This window comes from Chiloscyllium punctatum, chromosome 29 (assembly GCF_047496795.1).
Source record: "Chiloscyllium punctatum isolate Juve2018m chromosome 29, sChiPun1.3, whole genome shotgun sequence".
NCBI classification, from domain to species: domain Eukaryota; kingdom Metazoa; phylum Chordata; class Chondrichthyes; order Orectolobiformes; family Hemiscylliidae; genus Chiloscyllium; species Chiloscyllium punctatum.
Window position 1 is genome coordinate 72,631,122 of NC_092767.1, and position 25,175 is coordinate 72,656,296.

Sequence of the window (25,175 nt, forward strand, 5' to 3'; positions counted from 1 at the left end):
CCCAGCAGCCACCCCAGAAGGGGTAGCACATACCCCATTGCTCACTCCCCACTCCCCCCTCCCTATGACCCCTCACCTCTCCCCACCCCGTGACCTCTCACCTCTCCCCCAACCTCCGAGACCTCTCACCTGTCCCCCCCGTGACCTCTCACATCACACCCCTCCCCATGACCTCTCACCTCTGACCCGAGATCTCTCACCTCTCCCCCTCCTCTGTGACCTCTCACCTCTCCCCGTGACCTCTCACCTCTCCCCCAACCTCCGAGACCTCTCACCGGTCCCCCCTCTCTGTGACCTCTCACATCACACCCCTCCCCACGATCTCTCACCTCTCCCCATGACCTCTCACCTCTCTCCCTCCTCCATGACCTCTCACCCGAGGTCTCTCACCTCTCCCCCTCCTCTGTGACCTCTCACCTCTCGGCTGGTCAGGATGTGCCTGGCCAGCTTCACTTTGGCGAAGTTCCCTTTGCCGATGGTGCGAAGGAGCCGGTAATTCCCGATGTGGGGCTGTTCGTCGGTGCAGGAGGCGATGGAATTCCGGCAGCGTGCCCCCAGGGACCGGCTCGACCACGTGGACCCCCTCTCGGAGCGGTTCTCCATGTGTGAGGAATGCTGCACAGGCAAAAGGGGAACACCCTGGTTAGATTCCCATCACCATCCATACCCCAAAAACAGGACATCCTGCATTTAATCATCATTTGCATTTACGTAGCACCTTGATCACCTTTCTGCAGGAAGCATCTACCAACAAAAACCAAGCCTCATGAGAGCTGAAGGCCAAATGCTCATAGGGGGAGATTGTCTTGAAGGGAGGGGTAGTGGAGAGGGGAAGGGTGAGTCACAGTCACAGGAGTCTTACAGCACGGAAACAGACCCTTCGGCCCAACTCCTCCATGCCGACCAAATATCCCAATCTAACCTAATCCTATTTGCCAGCACCTGGCCCATATCCCTCCAAACCCTTCCTATTCATGTACCCATCCAGATGCCTTTTAAATGCTGTAATTGTACCAGCCTCCACCACTTCCTCTGGTAGCTCATTCCATACACGTACCACCCTCTGTGTGAACAAGTTGCCCCTTAGGTCTCTTTTATATCTTTCCCCTCTCACCCTAAACCTATGCCCTCTAGTTCTGGACTCCCCCACCCCAGGGAAGAGACCTTGTCTATTTATCCTATCCATGCCCCTCGTGATTTTATAAACCTCTATAAGGTCACCCCTCAGCCTCCGACGCTCCAGGGAAAACAGCCCCAGCCTGTTCAGTCTCTCCCTGTAGCTCAAATCCTCCAACCCTGGCAACATCCTTGTAAATCTTTTCTAAACCCTTTCAAGTTTCACAACATCCTTCCGAAGGGAGGATGCAATTTGCTCCTTTCGGAAACGCCGACATTTCAAACCCAGTGCGACTGGATCCCTCCCTGTCACCCCAAACCCCACATTTTTAAACGTGTTCCCCACCTCCCCCCTTCTCCTGTCAGAGCCCGCCCTCACCATTTTACCTTGAAACAGTCGAAAACTGCGATGTACAAACCAAACACAGAGATAAGGCGCTGTCACGCGCAGGAAGTTGGGCGGATGTTACTTATTTCGGACACCCGGCAAGCGCAATCCCCGTCGCTCGCAGCCCCCCCCCCCCCCCCCCCCAGCAATCCCAGAGACTGTCGGTATGGCAGACATGGTCTCAATCTGCCAAAACTCCATGCCTTAACCCTCAGACTAGGCCTGAACCCTACAGTGCTGCCCAGTTCACCGGAAAAAGTTATCCCTGATTGCTCGGTCTTCCTCCCACTGCCCTCCTCATACTCCCTCAGCTCGATGACCTTCTCCGGAGATAAGATTAACTTTTTGTTTGGCAGAGTTAACCTTTCGAATCCAGTGACCCTCCTTCCGGACTCTGCTTGCTTGCTTGCTTTCTCTCTCTCTCTCTCCACAGATGCTGCCAGACCTGCTGAGTTTCTCCAGCTTTTTTAAAAATTAATTCATGGGATGAAGGCATCACTGGCTGGGTCAGCATTAGTTGCCCCAGAGGGCAGTTAAGAGTCAACCCCATTGCTGTGGGTCTGGAGTCACGTGTAGGCCCAGACCAGGTAAGGATGGCAGTTTCCCTCCCTAAAGGACATTACTGACCCAGATGGGTTTGTCCCTAACAATCACTAATGATCTTCATTTGGGCTGGTAGGCGTCTCAGAGGTTAGCGCTGCTGCCTCACAGCACCAGGGACTCAGGTTCGATTCCACCCTCGGGTGACTGTGTGTGTGTGGAGTTTGCACATTCTCCCTGTGTCTGCGTGGGTTTCCTCCAGATGCTCTGTTTTCGTCTCACAGTCCAAAGATGTGCAGGTTAGGGTGAATTGGCCATGCTAATTGCCCATAGTGTTAGGTGCATTAGTCAGAGGGAAATGGGTCTGGGTGAGTTATCCTTCAGAGGGTCGGTGTAGACTTGTTGGGTTGAAGGGCCTGTTTCCACACTGTCGGGATTCTAATCTAATCAGACTCTTAATTCCAGATTTTATTTAATTCAAATTCCACCGGCTGCTTTGGCAGGATTTGAACCTAGATCCCCAGAACATTCCCTCGGTCTTTGGAACACGAAGAACCGAAAGAACGGCAGACACTGGAAATCAGTAACAGAAATTGTTGGAAAAGCTCAGCAGGTCTGGCAGCATCTGTGGAGAGAAATGAGAGTGACCTTTCCTCAGAATAATTCTGCTGTGACTAGTCTCTGACTAAATGTCACTGGACCCAAAACATTAACTGATTTCTCTCCACAGATGCTGCCAGACTTGTTGAGCTTTCACAGCAATTTGTTTTTGTCTTTGGATTAACAGTCCAACGATAATAACACTAGACCATCACCTCCCCTTATAAACGTTCAATTTAATATTCTTGGTTCAGATGTCCAGCATCTGAAGTTCTTCACTTTATATCAATGCCACGTTTCGCCCCTAGCTTGGACTTGGGGTCATTGTTTCGCCGCACATCCTGGGCTTGTACTCACTTTCAGATTGTTGTTAGAATTTCTGACAAGGGAGGACCAGCTTTATTTTAAAAAGCCAACAATAACACAAGTTGCTGGAAAAGCTCAGCAGGTCCGGCAGCAGGTGCGGAGAGAAATCAGAGTTAACGCTTCGGGTGACCCTTCCTCAGAACTGGACCTGAAAGGTCAACTGATTTCTCTCTCCATCGACTGCTGACAGACCTGCTGAGCTTTTCCAGAAATTTCTGATGATTTCCAGTATCCACAGTTCTTTCGTTGAAGATATATCTTCAAGAAATCCACAAAACTAGTGTTTCCTGCTTTTCACCCCCCTGTTTCAATCTTCACATCTTTTAATAGAATTCCTACAGTGTGGAAACAGGCCCTTCGGCCCAACAGGTCCACACTGACCCTCTGAAGAGTAACCCATCCAGACTCATTCCCCTCCCTACCCTATTACTCTATACTTAGCTCTGACTACCCTACACACTACGGGACAATTTAGCACGGCCAATCCACCCTAACCTGCACATCCCTGGACACTACGGGACAATTTAGCACGGCCAATCCACCCTAACCTGCACATCCCTGGACACTACGGGACAATTTAGCACGGCCAATCCACCCTAACCTGCACATCCCAGGGCACTATGGGACAGTTTAGCACGGTCAATCCACCCTGACCTGTATATCTTGAGACTGTGGGAGGAAACCGGAGCACCCAGAGGAAACCCACACAGACATGGGGAGAATGTGCAAACTCCACACAGTCAGTCGCCAGAGACTGGAATCGAACCCAGGTCCCTGGCGCTGTGAGGCAGCAGTGCTAACCACTGGGCCACCGTGCTTTTCCAGTTTTGTGCTTACAATCTGCCCCAACCCCCTCCTGAATCACATGGATCAGTCCACTCTCTTAGGACAGCGCTCTGGGGAGTTCGACTGACATCTGTTAACGGGAAGCCAACGAGTCTATAATTAATGACGGCATCTCAAGGACATGTGACTGATTAGGGAGAGCCAGCCGAGATTTGTCAAGGATCCTGATAAACCTAATTGAACCTTTTATTGTGAAGAGGTTATTGAAATAGTGGGTGGGAGAGGAATGTCACTGGGCATTATTTACACAGACTTGCGGGGAGGTGTGTGATTAAGTTCTTGTGAAGAGATCAGGGGAGGGGGGAGCGTGAAATTGGGCCTCAGGCAACTGAAGGCAGATTGCTAACCTGATTAGCGACTAGGTGAGGGACAGTAAACAGGGGAGTGTGGGTTAGCTCCTCACACAGACGAGCATGGAAACAGGCCAAGTCAACCATGCTGACCAAAGTCCCCAAACTGAACCAGTCCCACTTACTTGCGTTGTTATTTTCTTCATTCACAGGATGAAGGTGATGTTGGCTAGACTAACATTGATTGCCCAGTTACTCAGAAGGGAGTTAAGAGACAACCACGTTGTCCAGAGTCTGGAATCACATGTAGGCCCAGACCAGGTAAGAATGGTGGTTTCCTTCCCTGAAGGACATTAGTATATGACCCTCTAAACCTTTCCTATCCATGTGCCTGTCCAAATGTCTTTTAAATGTTGTAACTGTACCCACATCTGTCGCTTCCTCTGGCCCTTCAGCCCAACTCATCCATTCCAACCAGCCTTCCTCAACTGAACTAGGCCCACCTGCCAGCACTTCGCCCATACCCCTCCAAATCCTTCCTATTCATATACCCATCCAGATGCCTTTTAAATGCTTTAATTGTACCAGCCTCCACCACTTCCTCTGGCAGCTCATTCTATACATGTACCACCCTCTGTGTGAAAAAGTTGCTCCTTTTTATATCTTTCCCCTCTCACCCTAAACCTATGCCCTCTAGTTCTGAACTCCCCCACCCCAGGGAAAAGACTTTGCCTATTTACCCTATCCATGCCCCTCATGATTTTGTAAACCTCTATAAGGTCACCCCTCAGCCACCAACGCTCCAGGGAAAACAGCCCTTTTAAATGTTGTAATTGTACCAGCCTCCACCACTTCCTCTGGCAGCTCATTCCATACACATACCACCCTCTGTGTGAAAAAGTTGCCCCATAGGTCTCTTTTATATCTTTCCCCTCTCACCCTATGCCCTCTAGTTCTGGACTCCCCGATCCCAGGGAAAAGACTTTGCCTATTTACCCTATCCATGCCCCTCATGATTTTATAAACCTCTATAAGGTCACCCCTCAGCCTCCGACGCTCCAGGGAAAACAGCCCCAGCCTGTTCAACCTCTCCCTATAGCTCAAATCCTCCAATCCTGATAACATCATTGTAAATCTTTTCTGAACCCTTTCAAGTTTCACAACATCTTTCCAATAGGAAGGAGACCAGAATTGCACACAATATTCCAACAGTGGCCTAACCAATGTCCTGTACAGCTGCAACATGACCTCTCAACTCCTGTACTCAATACTCTGACCAATAAAGGGAGGAAAGTCCAATCGACCATAATCCCAAACTAAACTAGTCCCATCTGCCTTCTCCTGGCCCACATCCCCATGACCTTCTACACCTCTATAAGGTCACCCCCTCCACCTCCAATGCTCCAATGGTAAAAATCCCCAAAATGTTGAAAATTACGAGGGGCATGGATAAGGTGAATTGCAAAAGGTCATTTTTCCCCAAGGGTGGGCATGTCCGAAACGAGAGGGTGTAGGTTTAAGGTGAGAGTGGAAAGATTTAAAAGGGACTTGAAGGGTAACCTTTTCACACAGAGGGTGGTACGTGTATGGAATGAGCTGCCAGAGGAAGTGGTGGAGGCTGGTACAATTACAACATTTAAAAGGCATCTGGATGGGTATATGAATAGGAAGGGTTTGGAGGGATATGGGCCGGGTGCTGGCGAATGGGACTAGACTAGGTTAGGATATCTGGTCAGCATGGACGAGATGGACCAAAAGGTCTGTTTCCGTGCTGTATATCTCTATGACTCTATGAGTGGTTGGACTGATGGGTCTGTTTCAATGCTGAGTGGCTGTGTGTCGATGCTGCATTCAGCTCCACCCAGCTTGGCAATGGTCTCCCAGTCTTGGAGGTGGAGAATCAGATAGACAAGGGAGAGATCCTGCTGGAGACCGATGGGTTATCGTCGGTTCGTGACAGCTGCAACTTTGCCAAACACCCACCTCTCCAGTTCAAATTAACTGTAGTTTGCAATAAAGGGAAGTCAGAGACAGTGAGGACTGCAGATGTTGGAGAGTCAGAGTCAAAGAGTGTGGTGCTGGAAAAGCACAGCAGGTCAGGCAGCGTCCGAGGGGTAGGAGAATCGACATTTTGGGCAAGAGCCCTTCATCAGAAATGAAGACTCTCCTGCTCCTTGGATGCTGCCTGACCTGCTGTGCTTTTCCAGCACCACTCTGATCCTGATTTTTAACTTTGTCCACCCTAGTCCAACACCAGTTCCTCCAAATCAGTTCCAACAACACCTTATACAATTCACCCCTCGCCTTTTCTCCACTGCCGTTACACTCTAAGTAGAAAAGTGAGGTTTGCTCCCGTATATGTCCCCATACGGTATCGTAATAATAGGGACAAAACTGGCCAAGAAGATATTTGCCCCCCACCCCCCTCCAGATCAGGCGCAACCTGCCCGCCCCCCGCGCAGAACAGGTCACCTCTTCCCCAGAAGACATCCCAAAGACAATCCAAAAACAAAACCATTGTACCCCCACATCTGGGGTGAGGCGAGGGGGAGGGGGAGATGGCAGACGCGGTCTGAGTTTTAACACTGCTTCAGGAGGTACCCATCAATCTGTTCAGAGATGCCATTACACACACCCTCTGGAGCAGGTGGGATGTGAACTCCTGCTCCAGAGGTGGGGACTCTACCACCACAGCGTAGGAGGACCCCTGTACTGGGGCCTGGTTAGCTCAGTGGGCTGGACGGCCCGTTTGCAAGGCAGAGTGGGAAATGGATTCCCGACGTTGGCGAATTGGAGGCCGTGCGTTAGGGTTGGGCAAGGGTGTGTGTTCCTGACACCTTCACGTCATTCATTGGCTCACGCCCTTCCGCCACAGATGTTTGCATTTAGTTAGCGCCGTGAGGATGAGTCAAGTGGTCCAAGGGAAGGCCAAAGCCCAGCCGTCAAAACTTTAAGGCCATTAGCCACAGAAGCAGGAAGCGAGGCGGAGAACCTTTCGTCTGGTTTTGGATAGCAGCGAGTTGATGGAGACCTGGGAAGGTCATGCCTGAAGGGAGGGGAGCGGAAGCCGATTCTAAAACAACTTCCGAGGGGGATTCGGACACGGATTCAGACATAGCTGCTTCAGAGGGTTATCACCGAGGGGATGGCCCCATTGGCACCTTTCTGTGGATATTTTCAGGAGCAGTGTAGGATCACGAGGGGACAGCTCCAGAGGGACAACCCATCCATCTCATTAACTCTTCATTCTTTCTCAAGTATTCATCCAGCTGTCCCCTTTTGAAAGTTCCTCCTGTACCGGGAGACGGTGTGTTCCAGAATAGTCTGCAGAGTTTAAACGTACCCCCTGCCTCGATTAAACCTGTCCCCACACCCCCATCTCGGATTCTGATAAAGCCCTGGCTTTGAGTGAAGCCCTTTTACAGCAAGGTGCTACTGAAACGCAAATCTCTTCTGGAGAAGCAGGCCAAGGAGTTGTGGAGAAAGTGTCACATCCCAACTTCGAGACCAATAACCCTCTCCCCGACCTGCACCGCGTCCCGACTGTCCCATGCTCCGTGTCCTGGAAAAAGATTTAAATTGAATCCTCTCCCACAGGTCCCAGGGACAAAGCTCACTTTGCTCATAAAACCCATGGTCTGAGGCCATTAGCAATTGGCCACTGAGCGTTGGTTGAGGCCGAAGCGTTGACCAATTTCCAGAAGGAGTTAGACATTGCGACTAGGGCTCAGGGGATCAAAGGGAATGGGGGAGAAAGTGGGAACAGAGGAGGGATTCAGATGGTCAGCCACAGTCCTTCAATGGAGGGTGGCGCTGTGTGTCTCAGTGGTTAGCACTGCTGCTTCACAGCACCAGGGACCCGGGTTCGATTCCCGCCTCGGGTGACCGTCTGTGTGGAGTTTGCACGTTCTCCCAGTGTCTGTGTGGGTTTCCTCCGACAGTCCAAAGATGTGCAGGTTAGGGGGGATTGGTCGTGCTAAATTGCCCCATAGTGCCCAGGGAAGTGCAAGTTAGGGTGGATTGGCCATGCTAAATTGCCCCATAGCGTCCAGGGATGTGCAGGTTAGGGTGGATTGGCCGTGCTAAATTGTCCCCTAGTGTCCAGGGATGTGCAGGTTAGGGTGGATTGGCCATGCTAAATTGTCCCCTAGTGCCCAGGGATGTGCAGGTTAGGGTGGATTGGCCATGCTAAATTGTCCCCTAGTGTCCAGGGATGTGCAGGTTAGGGTGGATTGGCCGTGCTTATCTTTCTATTTTCATTTAATTCATGCACAGGGTAGGGTTGCTCTGGCTAGGCCTAGCATCCATTGCTCAGAGTCAACCCCATCACTGTGGGTCTGGAGTCACGTATAGGTCAGGCCAGGTAAGGAAGGCAGTTTCCTTCCCTGAAGGACATTAGTGAACCAGATGGGGTTTTCTGACAATGGATTCATAGTTATCGTTGGACGCTTAATTCCACAGCTTTTCACCAAATTCGAACCCCTTGCAGGATTTGAACCTGACTCCCCGGAAAATTAGCCGGGTCTTCGGATTAACGGAAAACACCACTGGGTCGCCTGCTTCCCAATTATACAGAGATTGACGGGCAAGAGGAGATTCCGAAATGTCATCAGGGAACTGGAACACAAACAGCAATTACTTGGACAAAGGCTTCTCTCTCTCGCTCTCTCTCTGGAACGCTACAAAGCAACACTGTTCCTGTGACTGTACCCGGGACTCCGTCTATCTCCGGGAATTCCCTTCTCTCTTTCATCGAGAATCCATCCACACAGTCGCGCTGGCTTTGACCAAATCACCATCACCCAGACTACCTCACGGCTTCTCCTGGTCTCAGCAACACCCCAACCTTAAATCTTCTCAAGTCCCCTCGTGACCTATGACCTTCCAAAATCTCCACCTAGCTCAAATGCCAGCTCCCATGACACTCTGACCAGCATCTTAAATGCCTCCACCTGCCCCCGCCCCCATGACATACACCATAAACCGGATCCATCGGAAATTGACCCCATTGCTGGGATCTTACCGTGCGCAATTTGGCAAACGCGTCCGTGGGCAAAATGTCGAGCGTTGACATAGCGCCTTTCACGGCCTTGGGACCGCCCAGAGGCCTTTTCCAGGCAGTGACACACACAGGCACACTGCAGGAAATTAGGCAGCCAATCAATGCACAGCAAGATCCCACAAACAGAAACGTGAGTATCTGCAGATAATCTATTCATCTTTGAAAAGAAAAGTGTGGACTGGGAGGTAGATATCAGGCAGGAAAATGGGGGGTGGGAGAGGGGAGGGGAACTCGCTTGCTCCTCTTTGAAAGGTTGGCATGGTACTTTGATTGAAGAGGGTACCTCAGTGAACCATCATGGCCTCGGACAGTGCAGCATTCTCTCAGTAATGGACAGGATTTGAACATCTTCGGCAGTGTGGCTTCAGGATCCTCTAAGTCAAGAGGCCTGGAGTAAGCAGCCGTGTCTGGTTAAACACCTTAAACTGTTTATTCAACTGCGGGAAAAACAGAGAGGCCATTGTGGGCTTACTTTGTAGGAGCCAAGTAGCGTTTTATGAATGAAAGCTTTTTCTCCCTCCGCCTCGTTACCACAGCGTTAATGGAGAACACTCCCCTGAGGAGAATATTGCACGATCTTAAGCCTGAGGCCTACCTGCCTTCAGACACACACACTCCCGGGAACATGTACCTCTGGCAGCCTGGGGAGATGGTATTGATCTTCCATTTGGCTCCCCGGCAAGACAAAAATATGCCACTCAATAAATCAATGAGCGTGCTTAGTTTGTCGATCGATAGGGCTTTTAACAGGGCCTACTAAATCGCCATGGCAACTGGCCCAGGCAGACATTTTAGCCCATTTAACGGAGACCAGGTGCCACAAGGTGAAAGCTAACCATATAGCAAATCCCAATCCCTGTCCATTCTTTCTGCAAACGTTGAAACCATTTATATATTTTTTCTGGGATACGTGCAGCCGAGAGACATCAAGCCCGCCAGTGAGACTGTGAGGTCGTTAAAGGGGTGCATCACCCCTGTCCGTACTTCCCCCACCCCCCCCCCCCATGCCATGCACTTTGAGGAGATGATGCTACTTTCAGGGGTGGGGTGGAACGGTGGGTAACGTTCGCTCGCTCTCAGTCACTCAAAAGGGTCTCGGAAGAGCATAAGAAATGATGAGGGAAGGTCAGCAAGTTGAGGGAACAGGGCCATCCCCAGCGGGAACGGAAATGGCTGCCACCAAAAGCCATGTGGTGACCCTGCTCCCCAATGATATTCACTTCTCTCTGGCCCTGTGACCTCAGCAACCCTTCGCAATCGCCAGACTCCTCCAGACTCTCCCCGATTTCTAGCGCTCTGCTAGCAGAAGGGACTTGGGCCTCAGGATCTGGCACTGTGTCCCTAAACCCTTTCCACCCGTCTTCTCTTTCAAGGGGAACTCAACAGGGAGGTGATGGCCTAGTGGCATCATCACGGACTGTTACTAAAGGTGACCCAGCTCACGTTCCGGGGTGCTGGGGTCGAATCCCACCACGGCAGTTGGTGGAATTGGAATTCAATAGAAATCTGGAATTAAGAGTCTAATGATGATCAGGAATCCATTGTTGGAAAAAATCCATCTGGTTCACTGATGTCCTTTAGGGAAGGAAACAGCCATCCTTACCTGGTCTGGGCCTACAGGTGACTCCAGATCCACAGCAATGGGGTTGATTCTTAACTGCCCCCCGGGCAATTAGGGATGGGCAATAAATGCTGAGCCCAGCCAGAGACATCCCATGAATGAATTTTTAAAAAAAATCTTCCCCATTGAGTCTCCATTATATTAATTTACCCACAATGCCCTTACAGAGGGGGCTCTGACCCATCAACACTGAAGCAACGGTGATATATTTCCAAGTTGGGATGATGAGTGGCTTGGAGGGGAAGCTGAAGGTGATGGTGTTCCCTATATCCACTGCCCTTGACCTTCTACATGGAAGTGGTCATGGGTTTGGAAGGTGCTGTCTGAGGATCTTTGGTGAATTTTGTGTAGATGGTTCACACTGCTGCTACTGCGCATCAGTGGTAGGGGGAGTAGATGTTTGTGGATGTGGGGCCAATCAAGCGGGGGCTGCTTTGTCCTGGATGGTGTCGAGCTTCTTGAGTGTTGTTGGAGCTGCCCCCATCCAGGGCAAAGTGGGGAGTATTCCATCGCATTCCTGACCTGTGCCTTGTAGATGGTGGGACAGGCTTTGGGGAGTCAGGAGGTGAGTTACTCACTGCAGGATTCCCAGCCTCTGACCTGCCCTTCTCACTTTCGGTCTGAAACATCAAAACTGGTTTGGGAATGTCCCAATGAAGCACCCCAGAATGCTGAGCATCAAAAGGCACTGATTGGTTCATGTCGACCTTTGCCAATGAGGAACTTGGTCGTAACTGATCTATAATCAAACTTCTGTCTGACTCCCATCACAGTGGGCACCAACACATCATTCCTTTGAGGGTCATCAACACAACTCACAGTCTCCAACTGTTAAAACTCAGGCCCCATTCACCCTTTCAGGGGGTTGTTAAAGATCCCACGGCCTCCTTGTCTTAGAGGTGTCAAGACTTGTCCTCGGTGGCTTGGCTCATATTTATTCCTCCACCGACCGAGATGCGGTTACTATCACATCGGTACGTGAGAGAGCTCGCTTTGCATAAATTGTCTGTCACATGACAACAGCAACTCAAAGATCCCTGGCCTTGCGCCAAGCACTTGCAATTTAGCAACGGTTAAAATAACGCACAAGCGATGACAGTGGTTATTTTGATAAACAATTATCCCATATTTCTCCCAGAATCCCTACAGTGTGGAAACAGGCCATTCGGCCCATCAAGTCCACAATGATCCTCCAAAAAGCCTCCCATCCAGACCCACCCTACCCTTGCATTTCCCATGGCTAACTCACCTAGCCTGCACACCCCTGGGACAATTTAGCATGGCCAATCCACCCTGACCTGCACATCTTTGGACTGTGGGAGGAAACCGGAGCACCCGGAGGAAATCCACACAGACACGGGGAGAATGTGCAAACTCCACACAGACAGTCACCTGAGGGTGGGATTAACCCAGGTCCCTGGTGCTGAGACAGCAGGGCTAACCACTGAGCCACCACACCTCCTCTATACCTTTTTTTTATATCTTCATCTGCTGGTGCTGCTCTGTACAGCAGCTACAAGTGGACACTATATGCAGATGACTCTTTCAAAACAGTACAACACAACAGAGACCACACCTCAATAACTCATTGCCTGCGAGTTCTCTGGACGTCTAGAGTTCCTCCTATTGTTTCTTTAGACAATGGGGAGGAGTGGGAATCATCACAGTTTTTTTTAAAAAAGCTTCCCTACCCAGCGATGTTGAAATAATCCTTGCAGTATCGCAGACCAACCACCTTCAAAACAGAACACGGACCTGCAACTTGGTGGTTTATCAACCAAAGTGGGAACCACACAAGATTTTTAAAAAAACACGAAAGACAGTTGAAAATGCAAACCAATACAGACCAGGCCAGGGCAGGCCTGACTCTCCAGCAACAGCATGTCTCGCAAAGTGTCTTCGGGGGTCACCTCAAGGTCTATGAGTGGGGTACTGTCATTTGTGTACAGAGACGGTCTGTCCACCACATTGTTGAGCAATGCCACCGATGGGTTGTAGTGCTGCTATGATTCCCATTCAGGAACCTTGGCAGGATAGCTCAGTGGTTAGCACTGCAGCCTCACAGCGCCAGGTTCAATTCCAGCCTTGGGCAACTGTCTGTGGGGAGTTTGCACATTCTCCCCGTGACTGCGTGGGTGTGCTCCCACAGTCCAAAGATGTGCAGGTCAGGGTGAATTGGCCGTGCTAAATTGCCCATAGTGCTAGGTGCATTAGTCAGAGGGAAATAAGTCTGGGTGGGTTACTCTTCAGAGGGTCGGTGTGGACTGGTTGGGCTGAAGGGCCTGTTTCCACACTGTAGGGAATCTAATCTAATCTAAAACCCTCTATGTAAAATATTTGTTCAAGTCTTTTTTAAATCCTTCTCCGCTCGCCTTAAAAATGTGACCTTTAGTCTTGAACTCCCCACCCTAGGGAAAAGACATTCACCTTCCCTATACCTCTCATGATTTTATAAACGTCTATAAAGGTCACCTCCAACCTCCTATGCTCCAGTGACAAAAGTCCCAACCTAACCGCCGCACCCCCTTATAACTCAAACCCTCCATTCCTGGTAACGTCCTGGTAAATCCCCTCTGAACCTCTCCAGTTTAATAATATCCTTCCTATAACAGGGAGAACTGGACACTGTATTCCAGAAGAGGCCTCACCAATGTCCTGTACAACCTCAACATGATGCCCCAACTCCTACACTCAAAAGGACTGAACAATGAAGGCAAATGTGGTAAACACCTTAGCCATCCTGTCTTTTGGCAACAGCTCAGCCAATGAGAGTTGACTTGCCAACCAATCAGCATTTTTGTTTTTCCTACTGTGTAAGCTGCTGTTCTCATTGAGATTTGGCATTCTTACATTGGTCCTGATGAACGCAAGGTGAGGCGGTTTACCATCACGTCCCCATTTTCTCGGCTCAAGTTCTATGCTAACGGGTTAACTAAGTTAACTGACAGAGCTGAGCAGCCTCCTAGTGGGCTCACTCTGTCGGACAGACTCCATGACAGATCCGTCAAGACCTACAGGAGAGGCAGACCCAGGAGTGGATTGTGGAAGAGTGTACAACAGCACATTACAAACAGGAGTGATGTGTGGGAAAGGGTGGGGGGGGGAGCAGATGAGTTATGGAAAGGTGGGAGTGAGAAAAGAGTGAGGGGAGGGGTTCGGAGGGAGATGGGCATAGAGTAAAAAGGAGGGGGACCAACAGGAGAAGGGGCAGCAGGAGAGGCCTAGAGACAGAGGAGTGAGGAGAACAACGGGGCTGTCATAATACTGGGGTGTATTTTGCCCCTTTTTTTGTTGGAAGAGAGATTTTAAGACAGAAGTCGAAGTTGTCTATTTGGATCCAATAAAGTAAACAGCTGTCAGGCCTTAGTTTTGTTTTTAAGAAGATTAGAACAATAGACGCAGGCTGAATAGGTGGAGTCATGCTTCTATAGAAACAGAACTTTTAGTAGCAGTTGTTACTGGGGTCTTGAAGCTGCAGTATATCTCTCCCTGCTACTCTCTCAGAGTTTTCTCGATTTGTGTTTCCTCCTGAGGTGGAGAATTATTTGTAAGACTACCTAATTTATTGAATTTGCCTTTGGCAAGGGTGTGTTTATGGGATGTTACTCTATTGAAATAGTTACTGTTTAGTGGTTAAACCATCTATGATTCTAAGTTTTCCAATAAAGTTATTCAAATTTCTCTTTCTTCTGGTGTCTTTTGTGTGTAGTGTTTGAATAAAGAGTGTCTCGGTTCAAGACTGGTAGTTTGACCAACGCGTCCCTTTAACATAAGAAAAAGTGAGGGCCGAAGTTATCTACTTTGGATATTTGAAGGGATTGGGTCTGCTCCATAACAGGGGAAAGTGGGTGGGGGGGGGGGGGGGGGGGGGGGGGGGGGGAAGGTGTGGGAAAGGGGAGGGGAAGATGGACAATGATGGGGAAGGAGGGGGTGAAATGATGTGGGATCAGGGGGGGCGGTGAGGAGAGATCTTGGGGGGGGGCAGCAGTGAGGAGTGGGGGGAAAGGAAGGGTTCAGCAGTGGGTGAGGGGTCAGAGAGGAGAGGTTGGGGGCAGTCAAGTGATGAGTTGGGATGGGGCTGGGGTATCCGAGAGGAAGTGAATTCTCACAGAAGCTTGGAACAAGATCACCACAGGACACTCTGAACGATGAGCAGAACAATGCAGAGGGATGGCACTCAAACCGTCCAATCATAACACAGCAACGACCTCCATTTATATAGCATCCTCGGTGTAACAAAACCTCCCAACATGGAAAGGATGTTTCCTCTCGTGGGGGAATCTAGAACCAGCGGGGGGGTAGGTCACTGTTCAAAAACACGAGGTTGCCCACTTAAAACAGAGTCACAGTCATACATAACAGAAACAGGCCCTTCGGCCCAACCAGTCCATGCTGACCATAATCCCAAACTAGACTAGATCCACCCCACCCCATTCCTGACCCATATCCCTCCAAACCTTTCCTAAATATTGAGACGGGGGAAGTGTTTCTCTCTCTCTGATTCAGATCCTGACTCCGCGCAGAGTTCTGGACATGCCTGGGATCTTCCTGTGCACCCCTCCAACAGCTCGACAGGGGAAACTAAAAAAAAACAGCTCACAGAAAGTCCCACGTTGTGCAACAGTGATGGAATAAAAACATAACGTCTACGCGCAAGGGAGCTTTCAACATTTTCGAAAGGAAACAGGGACTTTCAAAATAACCGGTTTAACAAATCCGCCATTGCCTCATCTGCCAAGTAGGGGAACGGGTTACTTGTGTGTTTTCTCTCCTAACCAGCAACCCCCCCCCCCCCCCCCCAATCCCTGCTCCCACCCCACCCCTCCTAGGACACCGCACTAATCTCTCACTCCTGACTAACCCACCCCAAAAACCTCAGCAGCTGGACAGAAGGCTCTTTTGATAGGAAGGGAATCATTTATTTCTTTTAAAAACAAAAGGCAGGGAAGGGCAAGCCAGACTTGCATTTATGTAGCGCCTTTCACAACCACAGGCTGTCCCAAAGTGCCCTTGTGGACAATGTTATAGAAACATACAGCACAGAAACAGACCCTTCGGTCCAACTTGTCCATGCCAACCCAATATCCTAAATTAATCTAATGTCAGCATTTAGCCCAAATCCCTTCAAACCCTTCCTATTCATCTACCCATCCAGATGCCTTTTAAATGTTGTAATTGTACCAGCCTCCACCACATCCTCTGGCAGCTCGTTCCATACACGTACCACCCTCTGTGTGAAAACGTTGCCCCTTAGGTCCCTTTTAAACCTTTCCCCTCTCACCTTAAACCCAAACCCTGTGTTTCTGGACTCCCCGACCCCAGGGAAAAAACCTTGTCTATTCACACTATCCCTGCCCCCTGTTACAATGTAAGTTAATAGGCACACAACCTGCTTCTACAAGGACCAGTGAGATAGCAATCCCATCGCATTGATGATCGAGGAGGATATATCAGCCAGGGTGCTAACTGAGACCTCCCCACCTGTTCCTCAGAACAGACGCTACCACGATCTCTCACCCTGAGCCCTCCACTTAAAAGGTCTCAGCCAAGATGGCGGCACCTCTAACAGAGCTGTCCCTCTCTGTCTGGGAGCGTCCCCACCAAACTCCAAGTGGGACCCAGAGACAGTACCTCATGCCGCAGAGACGAGGGTGTGTTCAAACCACTGAGTGGGGCATCCCTGGCTCGGCCAGCATTTATTACCCTTCCCTACCTGCCCAGAGACGTACAGCACGGACACAGAGCCTTCGGCCCAACTCGGCCATGCCAACCAGATATCCTAATCCCATTTGCCAGCACTTGGCGCAGATCCCTCTAAACCCTTCCCAATCATATACCCATCCAACCGTGTGGGTCTCATTCGCTTTTCCACAAGCACAGAAAACATATTCAATCCACTGAAAGCCCCTCATAGTGTGGTGCTTGAACAGATCACCCCCTCTTTCTCCTCAACACCAATGAGGTGCGACAGGCCCTGTTTTAGTCAGAGTCATAGAGACACACAGCATGGAAACAGACACTTCGGTCCAACTCGTCCATGCTGACCAGATATACTAACTTAATCTAGTCCCATTTGCCAGCACCTGGCCCATAACCCTCCAAACCCTTCCTATTCATATACCCATCCAAATGCCTCTTAAATGCTGTAATTGTATCAGCCTCCAACACTTCCTCTGGCAGCTCATTCCACACACGCACCACCCTCTGTGTGAAAAAGTTGCCCCTCGGTTCCCCTAAACCTATGCTCTCTAGTCCTGGACTCCCCCACCCCAGAGGTTTATACAATCAGGAGAGGATACCTTGTCTATTTATCCTCTCATGATTGTATAAACCTCAAAAGGTCAGCCCTCAGCCTCAGACATCGCTGTGGGTCTGGAGTCACCTGTAGGCCCGACTAGGTAAGGATAGCAGTTTCCTTCCCTGAAGGACGTTAGTGACCCAGATGAGGTTTTTACAATAAATGGACACGGTCACCATTAGATTAGCTTTTTATTTCAGAATCCGATGGGAATTCTAACCTCCCAGTGTGCTCTGGTGAGGTTCTGACTGCGACCCCAGAACAAGAGCCTCAAGGTATCCTCCCAAGGGGAGGCAATGGCGTAGTGGTATTATCATTGGACTGTTAATCCCGAGAGCCAGGTATCCTGGGTTCGAATCCCCCCCAGGGCAGACGGTGGAATTTGAATTCAATTAAAATCTAGAATAAACATAAATCCACTGTGGGATAAGCCCATCTGGTTCACCCATGACCTTGAGAGAGTAGGAAGCTGCCATCCTTATCTGGTCAGACCTACACGTGACTCCAGATGTGGTTGACTCTTAACTGCCCTTTGGGGCAATTTAGGGATGAGCAATAAATACTGGCCTAGCCAGCGACGCCCTCACCCTGTGAATCAATCAGAAAAAAAGCTCAGAATCTCTCGCCCAGTGACATCACCAACAAACCACCATCTTGGGTTGTTCATTGTGACCAAGAGAAGGAAGGAATAAGACTTCCAGTAATAATACTCCCACTAAGATGGTCCCAAAAAACATCCACCATGGCGACACCCCTCTCCCCTCACTTCATTCTCCTGTCCCGCCAGACATTTCTTGGGCCTCCTCCTGAGGCCAGGTCAGCTGACAGCCAACCAACAGCGACCCAAGGTCAGAACAACTCATTTCCTCCCCCGAGTAATCGCATTTGAAGTGATCACCAACAACTTGAGTTGCAGTTTTTAGTTTTACCCCACGGTGAGTAAAACCACACAAGCGAGATATGACATTTAAAAAGGCTTCTGGATGGTTATGTGAATAGGAAGGGTTGAGGGGAATATGGGCCAAGTGCTGGTGAAAGGGACTAGATTTGTTTAAAACATCTGGTTGGCATGAATGAGTTGGACTGCAGGGTCTGTTTCTGTGATGTACATCTCCACGGCTCTAGGCTTGTCTCTCAGTTGTGTTGCTTTACTCACTGTGGGGTTAAACTAAACACTACATCTCATCAAATTGTTGACCATTGTGTCGAATGCGGTTACAAGGAGGGGGAAGTTGGTTTCTCTGCCCTACCTCCTCCTCGGACAGGACTATGTGGAGAACATTTTGGAGAGGGATACTCCGCGCTCTACGGGCTCGATTGCAGGACGCACACCGAGACAACATTAACTGAGCCTGAAGGACCATCAGTTTGGTGAAAAACGCTCTTTGCGCTGTCCTAACCATGTTGGTCTTCCAGAGCAAGGAGCTGACCCTGACCGAATGCTACAGACTGGCACATTCCAAAGGGGAGGGGTTGGTGTAGTGGTAACATCTCTGGACTAGTAATCCAGAAGGTTCTGAGAGACATGGGTGAAAATCCCATCGCATTTAAAAATAAGCATCTTCTCCAACAATGACTATTGATGTTAAAAAAAAAATCTGGTTCACTACTGCCCTTCAGGGAAGGAAATCTGCCATCTTTACCCAGTCTGGCCTACATGTCACTCCAGACTCACTCCTGTCCCACTCAGCCATTTCACTTAATTCAAGGGGCAATTAGGGATGGGCATCTACAAACGGCAGCCACATTGCGAGAGTAACCATGGTAGGACAGAAAGAGGTCAGGGTTACGTGCTGAGGGACGCACTAAAGGCAGGCGGTAGTGGATGGTAAGGTCACGGTCTGAAGCCTTGGGCCTACACAGAAGGGCTGCTATTGTCAATGTAACTTACCATCTTAAGTGGGAGTGGAGCACCCCAGGGCAACACCACCTCCAATCAGGAGGAACCTTTAAGTGGGGGGGGGGGGGGAGCGGAGAAGGTGCGTTGGTTACTAAGGTTCACAAAATTTCAAAACCTGGACAATCATTCACTGCGGTGTTAACAATATCGGCCTATCGAGGGCAGGAGCCAGTCAGGGAAGGAGGGGGGAGCTCATCATGACATCTCCCAGGTGGCGGAATTGAGGAGTGGGGAAAGAACGTTTCCAGTCGGAATTGGCAACTCTATCTGGTTGTCCATTTACTAGGTGTCACCAACAATGGCGGCTTCGGGGGCAGCTGAAGGTGAGGTGGGCCCCGGGGGCTAGGATTCCAAAGGCCCGGGATTTCCTGGAGGCTTCAAGGTTGGTCTGATACGGCCTAGGGGCTCTTTCGATGGTTGTTTTCGTCGGCAACGGCCTGGGACTCCTTGCGGCAGCATTGGTCAGTCAGTCCGTGACTCCATATCGTGTTTTCTCCCACATGGGCCCAGGCCGGGACTCCAATGGGGCATCAGGCCTTCGAGCCCAGGGCTGTGAAATGGACTGGGTGGACTTAAATTCTCCTTTATTAAAACTTTTTAAAAAATTATAAATAGTGTTTACTGAAAATTCTGCAGAAGGTCAATGTGAGGAAATGTGGTTAGCACTGCTGCCTCACAGCACCAGCAACACAGGTTTGATTCGCACCTTGGGTGACTGTCTGTGTGGAGATTGCACATTCTCGCCGTGTCTGCGTGGGTTTTTCTGGGTGCTCCGGTTTCCTCCCACAGTCCAAAGATGTGCAGGTTAGGGTGGATTGGCCGTGCTAAATTGTCCCGCAGTGCCCAGGGATGTGCAGGTGAGGGTGGATTGGCTGTGCTAAATTGTCCCGCAGTGCCCAGGGATGTGCAGGTGAGGGTGGATTGGCTGTGCTAAATTGTCCCGTAGTGCCCAGGGATGTACAGGTTAGGGTGGATTATCTAGGGGTAAGTGTAGAGTATTAGGGTAGGTTACTCTTCGGAGGGTCGGTGTGGACTTGTTGGGCCGAAAGGCCTGTTTGCACACTGTAGGGATTCTATGCAATACGTTATGTTCTGAAAAGAACGTGGGACTATGACCCAATCCGGCTCCTTCAGGCTCGTTTAACACTCGATTAGACAATGACTGATCCAACTCAATCCTGACTTCCTGCCTCTAACCCCCCCCCCCTCCTCCTCTCCCGAGACCTCAACGCTCTCTCTCAAACACCTAACTCACTCGGCCTTGAATAAACCAGGCGCTCTCTGGGAAATGAATTCCACAGACGGAAGAGGAAGAGGTCTGCACGGAATTTCCACCTCACATGCAGAGTATACAGAAGAGTTCATGAGCGGGAGATTTGATTTTACTTTGTCAGGAATTCGTAGGGACTTTTAATGTGAGAAAGGACCATCTTGGCAAAACAAGGAGCCTACTTTGTGTCATGTCAAGTGGGAACTTTGCAAATTTTCAGTGCCAGTATTTTTTTTTGGGGGGGGGGGGGAAAGAGGGAGATTAAAAATAGTTTGAACAACATGCAGCTGCACAAGACATTGGTGAGGCCAGGTTTGGAATGCCGCATACAATTCTGGTCGCCCTGCTATAGGAAGGATGTTATTAAACTGGAAAGGGTCCAAAAAAAAAGGATTTACAAGGATGTTACCGAGATTGGAGGGTCTGAGCCACAGGGAGAGGCGGAATCAGCTGGGGCTGTTTTCCCTGGAGCGTTGGAGGCTGAGGGGCGACCTTATAGGGGTTTATAAAATCACGAGGGGCATGGATAGGATAAATAGACAAGGTTTTTTTTTTCCTTGGGGTGGGGGAGGGCATGGGCTTAAGGTGAGAAGGGAAAGATATAAAAGAGATCGAAGGGGCAACTTTTTAAATATGGGGGTGGTGCGTGTACAGAATGAGCTGCCAGAGGAAGTGGTGGAGGCTGATACAATTACAGCATTTAAAAGACGTTTGGACAGTACACAGATAGGGAATCGTTTGAAGGGATGGAGGCCAAATGGGACAAGTTCAGTTTAAGAAACTTGGTCAGCATGGACGAGTTGGGCCGAAGGGCGGGTTTCTGTCCTGTATGACTCTAGAATATTCCAATAAATCACACGTTGTGTAGATGAAAGGGTAATTGAGCTAGATCACAGCACAGAGGGAGCTTCAGAAAGGCAATCGCTTATACTTTAATTTCTGCCCTGATTCAGATTCTCGTTGGCCTAGTTCACTTCAAAAGCCTGACTGTGGTTATCCTTCACTGGCTACAGGCAGCATCTGGACAATTCACGGGCACACTCTGGTCAATAAAGTGATGGCAGTGTACACTGGCTAGGGTCTGGACAGCATGTCACGTGCATTTTATTGTCCGTGGCAACAGATATTAGTGGGAACATTATTCACTCAATTATAAAACTTAGTGTCACTGAGCACAGAGAGGAACAGGGCAGTGGGGGAGAGGGGGAAGAGAGGGGGGGAAAGAGGGGGGGGGGAAAGAGAGGGGGGATGAGAGGGGGAGGGATGAGAGGGGGGGGAATGAGAGGGGGGGGAATGAGAGGGGGGGGAATGAGAGGGGGGGGAATGAGAGGGGGGGGAATGAGAGGGGGGGGAATGAGAGGGGGGGGAATGAGAGGGGGGGGAATGAGAGGGGGGGGAATGAGAGGGGGGGGAATGAGAGGGGGGGGAATGAGAGGGGGGGGAATGAGAGGGGGGGGAATGAGAGGGGGGGGAATGAGAGGGGGGGGAATGAGAGGGGGGGGAATGTGAGGGGGGTATGAGGGGGGAATGAGGGAGAATGAGGGGGGGGATGAGAGGGGGGAAATGAGGGGGGGGAGATGAGGGGGGGCACATTTCGATAGCTCGCTGGGTCAACCCAAGGGGAAGGAAATTTCACCCCATTGTCCCAGTTACTCTGGGGACCACAACCCGGCACCAGCAACCATCAATACCACCCTCCTGTGGGGGTAGGGGGGGCACAGAGGAAAACAAAACACTGGAATTGGGGGGCGGAGTAATTACCCCTCCCTCCAAGAGACGAGGCAAGGTGTCACTGTGACAGAGAGCTGACCGGCCTAGTGTGAGGGGACTCACTGAGAAGGCCAGGCTGACCAAACAATTCCCTCCATTTGGATAGCACCTTTGACGGAGAACAATGTCCCGAGGAGCTTCATGGTGGGGGAGGCGAGGAGAAAGGAGAAGAGGAGAAAAAGGGAGAGAGTTCTGGGGGGGCAGCACAGGAGGGGGAACGGTACTGCTAACGATTGAGGAAGAGTGGTTTAGATTACAGATTAATTAGATTACTTACAGTGTGGAAACAGGCCCTTCGGCCCAACAAACCCACACCGACCCTTCAAAGATCGACCCACCCAGACCCATACCCCTACATTTACCCCTTCACCTAACACTACAGGCAATTTAGCATGGCCAATCCACCCTAACCTGCACATCTTTGGACTGTGGGAGGAAACCAGAGCGCCCGGGGAGAACCCACACAGACACGGGGAGAATGTGCAAACTCCACACAGACAGTTGCCTGAGGCAGGAATTGAACCTGGGTCTCTGGCGCTGCTAGGCAGCAGTGCTAACCACTGAGTCACCATGGGGAGGGGGTCAGGGGTGATGGAGCTGAATGTGTTCTGTGTTTACCTGTTAGCCTTTAACACACAAGTTTCAGTAAACAATAAAACTGATGAGATACGAGCTGGCTGAAGATTAATTACACCCGAGATAGAGATACAACTTGTGATGGAAGGTTCTGGAACAATCAGCATGACCAAAAAATTGGGAAATAGTCATGTGGCCTCCCCTCGCCCATTAATCATCTCCAACGGGAGGCTCTCTCTGGGATTAGGTCCTGCAGCGTCTAGTGAGGCAAGACCCCATTCCCAAAGCCCCCTCCACCTCACTGGCTCAACAAAATACCCCTCTCCATCTCACCGGGCTTAATATAATACCCCGGTTCCTCACCCACCATACTGACCCCACGTCCCTCTAGTTACCCATCCTCTGGTCACCATCTCTCCTAATTGAAGGCACTTGCTGAGGTCAAAATACCCTCCATCAAATCTCCTCTTTGGTGTTCACAGAGAGAAGGACGGGGTGGGGGAGGTCCACACCTTGGGTCTCCTTACTGAGGAAGGAGTTACCTGGAGGCAGGGACATAGAGATGGACAGCACAGAAAAAGGCCCTTCGGCCCATTGCCAGCTAACAACAAGCCACCTCACCATTCTCATCCTGTCTACCAGCTCTTTGTCCACGTGTGGCCTTAAGTACTTTGACATCGCAAATGCATGTCGAAATCCTTCCTCAATGTGTTGAGGGTCTCTGCTTGTCCTCACCCCCCACAGGCGGTGACTTCCACATTCTCACCAGCCTCTGAGTGAGAAAATGATTGCTCACAGCCTCCCTAAACTTCCAGGCCCTTACCTCTAAAATACTCTCCCTGATGCGCAGGCGCCGGTGTTGGCCTGGGGGAGACAAAGTCAGAAGTCACTCAACACCAGGTTATAGTCAGACAGCTTTATTCAAAATCACAGGCTTTCGGAGCACTGTCCCTTCGTCACCTGAAAGCTTTCAAATAAAGGACTAAGGTTGGACTAAGGTGGAGGCTGGTACAATTACAACATTTAAGAGGCATTTGGATGGGTATATGAATAGGAAGGGTTTGGAGGGATATGGGCCGGGTTCTGGCAGGTGGGACTAGATTGGGTTGGGATGTCTGGTCAACATGGACGGGTTGGACCGAAGGGTCTGTTTCCGTGCTATACATCTGTAGGACTATAACCTGGTGTCATCTCATTTCTGACTATTTCCCCTCGTCACTAATCCCTCCACAAGTTCCTTCCTGTTTACCTTATCCATGTTGCTCATCATCTCAATAACATTCCCTCTCTGATCCGTGGACAACCACAGTCTGTCTAACCTCTCCTCACAAGGTTCACTCGGCTGATCCCAGGGATGGAGGGAGTGTCTTATGAGGAGAGGGGGAGTATATCGGGCCTGTCCTGATTGGGGTTTAGGAGAATGAGAGGTGACTTTATTGAGGTGTACAAGATTCTGAGGGGGTTTGACAGGGGGAGATGTGGAGAGGGTGTTTCCCCTCGTGTGGGAGACTCTAGGCCCAGAGGGGCACCATCTCAGAGTAAGGGGCCACCCATTGAAGACAGAGATGGGGAGGACAATCTTGATAAAACATTGGGGGGCGGGGGGGAGTAAGCTAGACAGGGTGGATACTGGAAGGTTGTGTGTGAGAGAGAGAGAGAGAGTGTGTGTGCGTGTGTGTGCTCATCTGTGTCTATGTGTGCGTCGGTGTTTATGTGCATGTGTCTTAGTTTATGGTGTGTGTTCGAGTGTATGTGCACGCATCTGTGTGTGTGTGTGTGTGTGTGCGCGCGCGCGCGCATGTGCGCGTCTGTCAGAGTGTGTGTGCGTCTGTGTCTGTGGGAGGGGGTGCAGTGGAAGACTATAATTAGGGGCCACAATTTGAAGGCCGGATCTCCCATCTTAAACTGAGATGACGAGAAACAATTTCACTCTGAGGGTCACCTTCCAGAGTGACCTGAGATTCTCCGGTCTCCCTGGGTAACCAAACCCTGACTCCTGCTAAATCTCATCCTCAGTCTCCACGGTTACAGTATTTCCCGAAAATCCCCAAAAATAAAAAGCACTCTGTGATTGTGAAGTCCTCTCAGAATCTCAGACCAGCATGCCGCTGCGTGCCACTGATGGGCACAAGGAGGAACGCAGCCAACAACAGGCATCCATCTGTTACCGGGCCCCGGGCTGGGAAAGACCGTGGGCTCAGACCTCTCCCCACCCAGGTTCCCATCTCGTCTGTGCTCCTGGATAAAGCACATCCCCCCCCCCCCCCCCCCCCCCGCCCTCTCCCGTCCACCCCGGCTCCCCATTCCCACCCCCGAGAGGAACGGTTTGTATCTATTTCCCAGCAGTCACAATCCCACAGCGCAAGATCAGCATTTAGAAAGCTACATTTGACCTTGAAACAGTGCCAAGCAAGAGAAGACGCCAACCCTTAACTATTTGCTGGGTGTTTCATTCTCCAGTTTGGCCTCAAAAATAAAAGACACACCGGAAATGGGAAACTGTTTTACATCCAATATACTCAACTCCAACTC

General features: G+C 50.3%; 1 protein-coding gene across 1 annotated transcript in view; it reads right to left on the reverse strand.

Annotated features, from left to right (window-relative positions):
• LOC140454559 (MAP/microtubule affinity-regulating kinase 4-like) overlaps positions 1–25,175 on the reverse strand; it is a 118,398-nt gene that overhangs the window by 68,714 nt on the left and 24,509 nt on the right. The window contains exon 2 of the mRNA XM_072549396.1: positions 411–615. Within this exon, the coding sequence (XP_072405497.1) occupies positions 411–615 (205 nt within the window). The remainder of the gene's footprint in view (positions 1–410; positions 616–25,175) is intronic.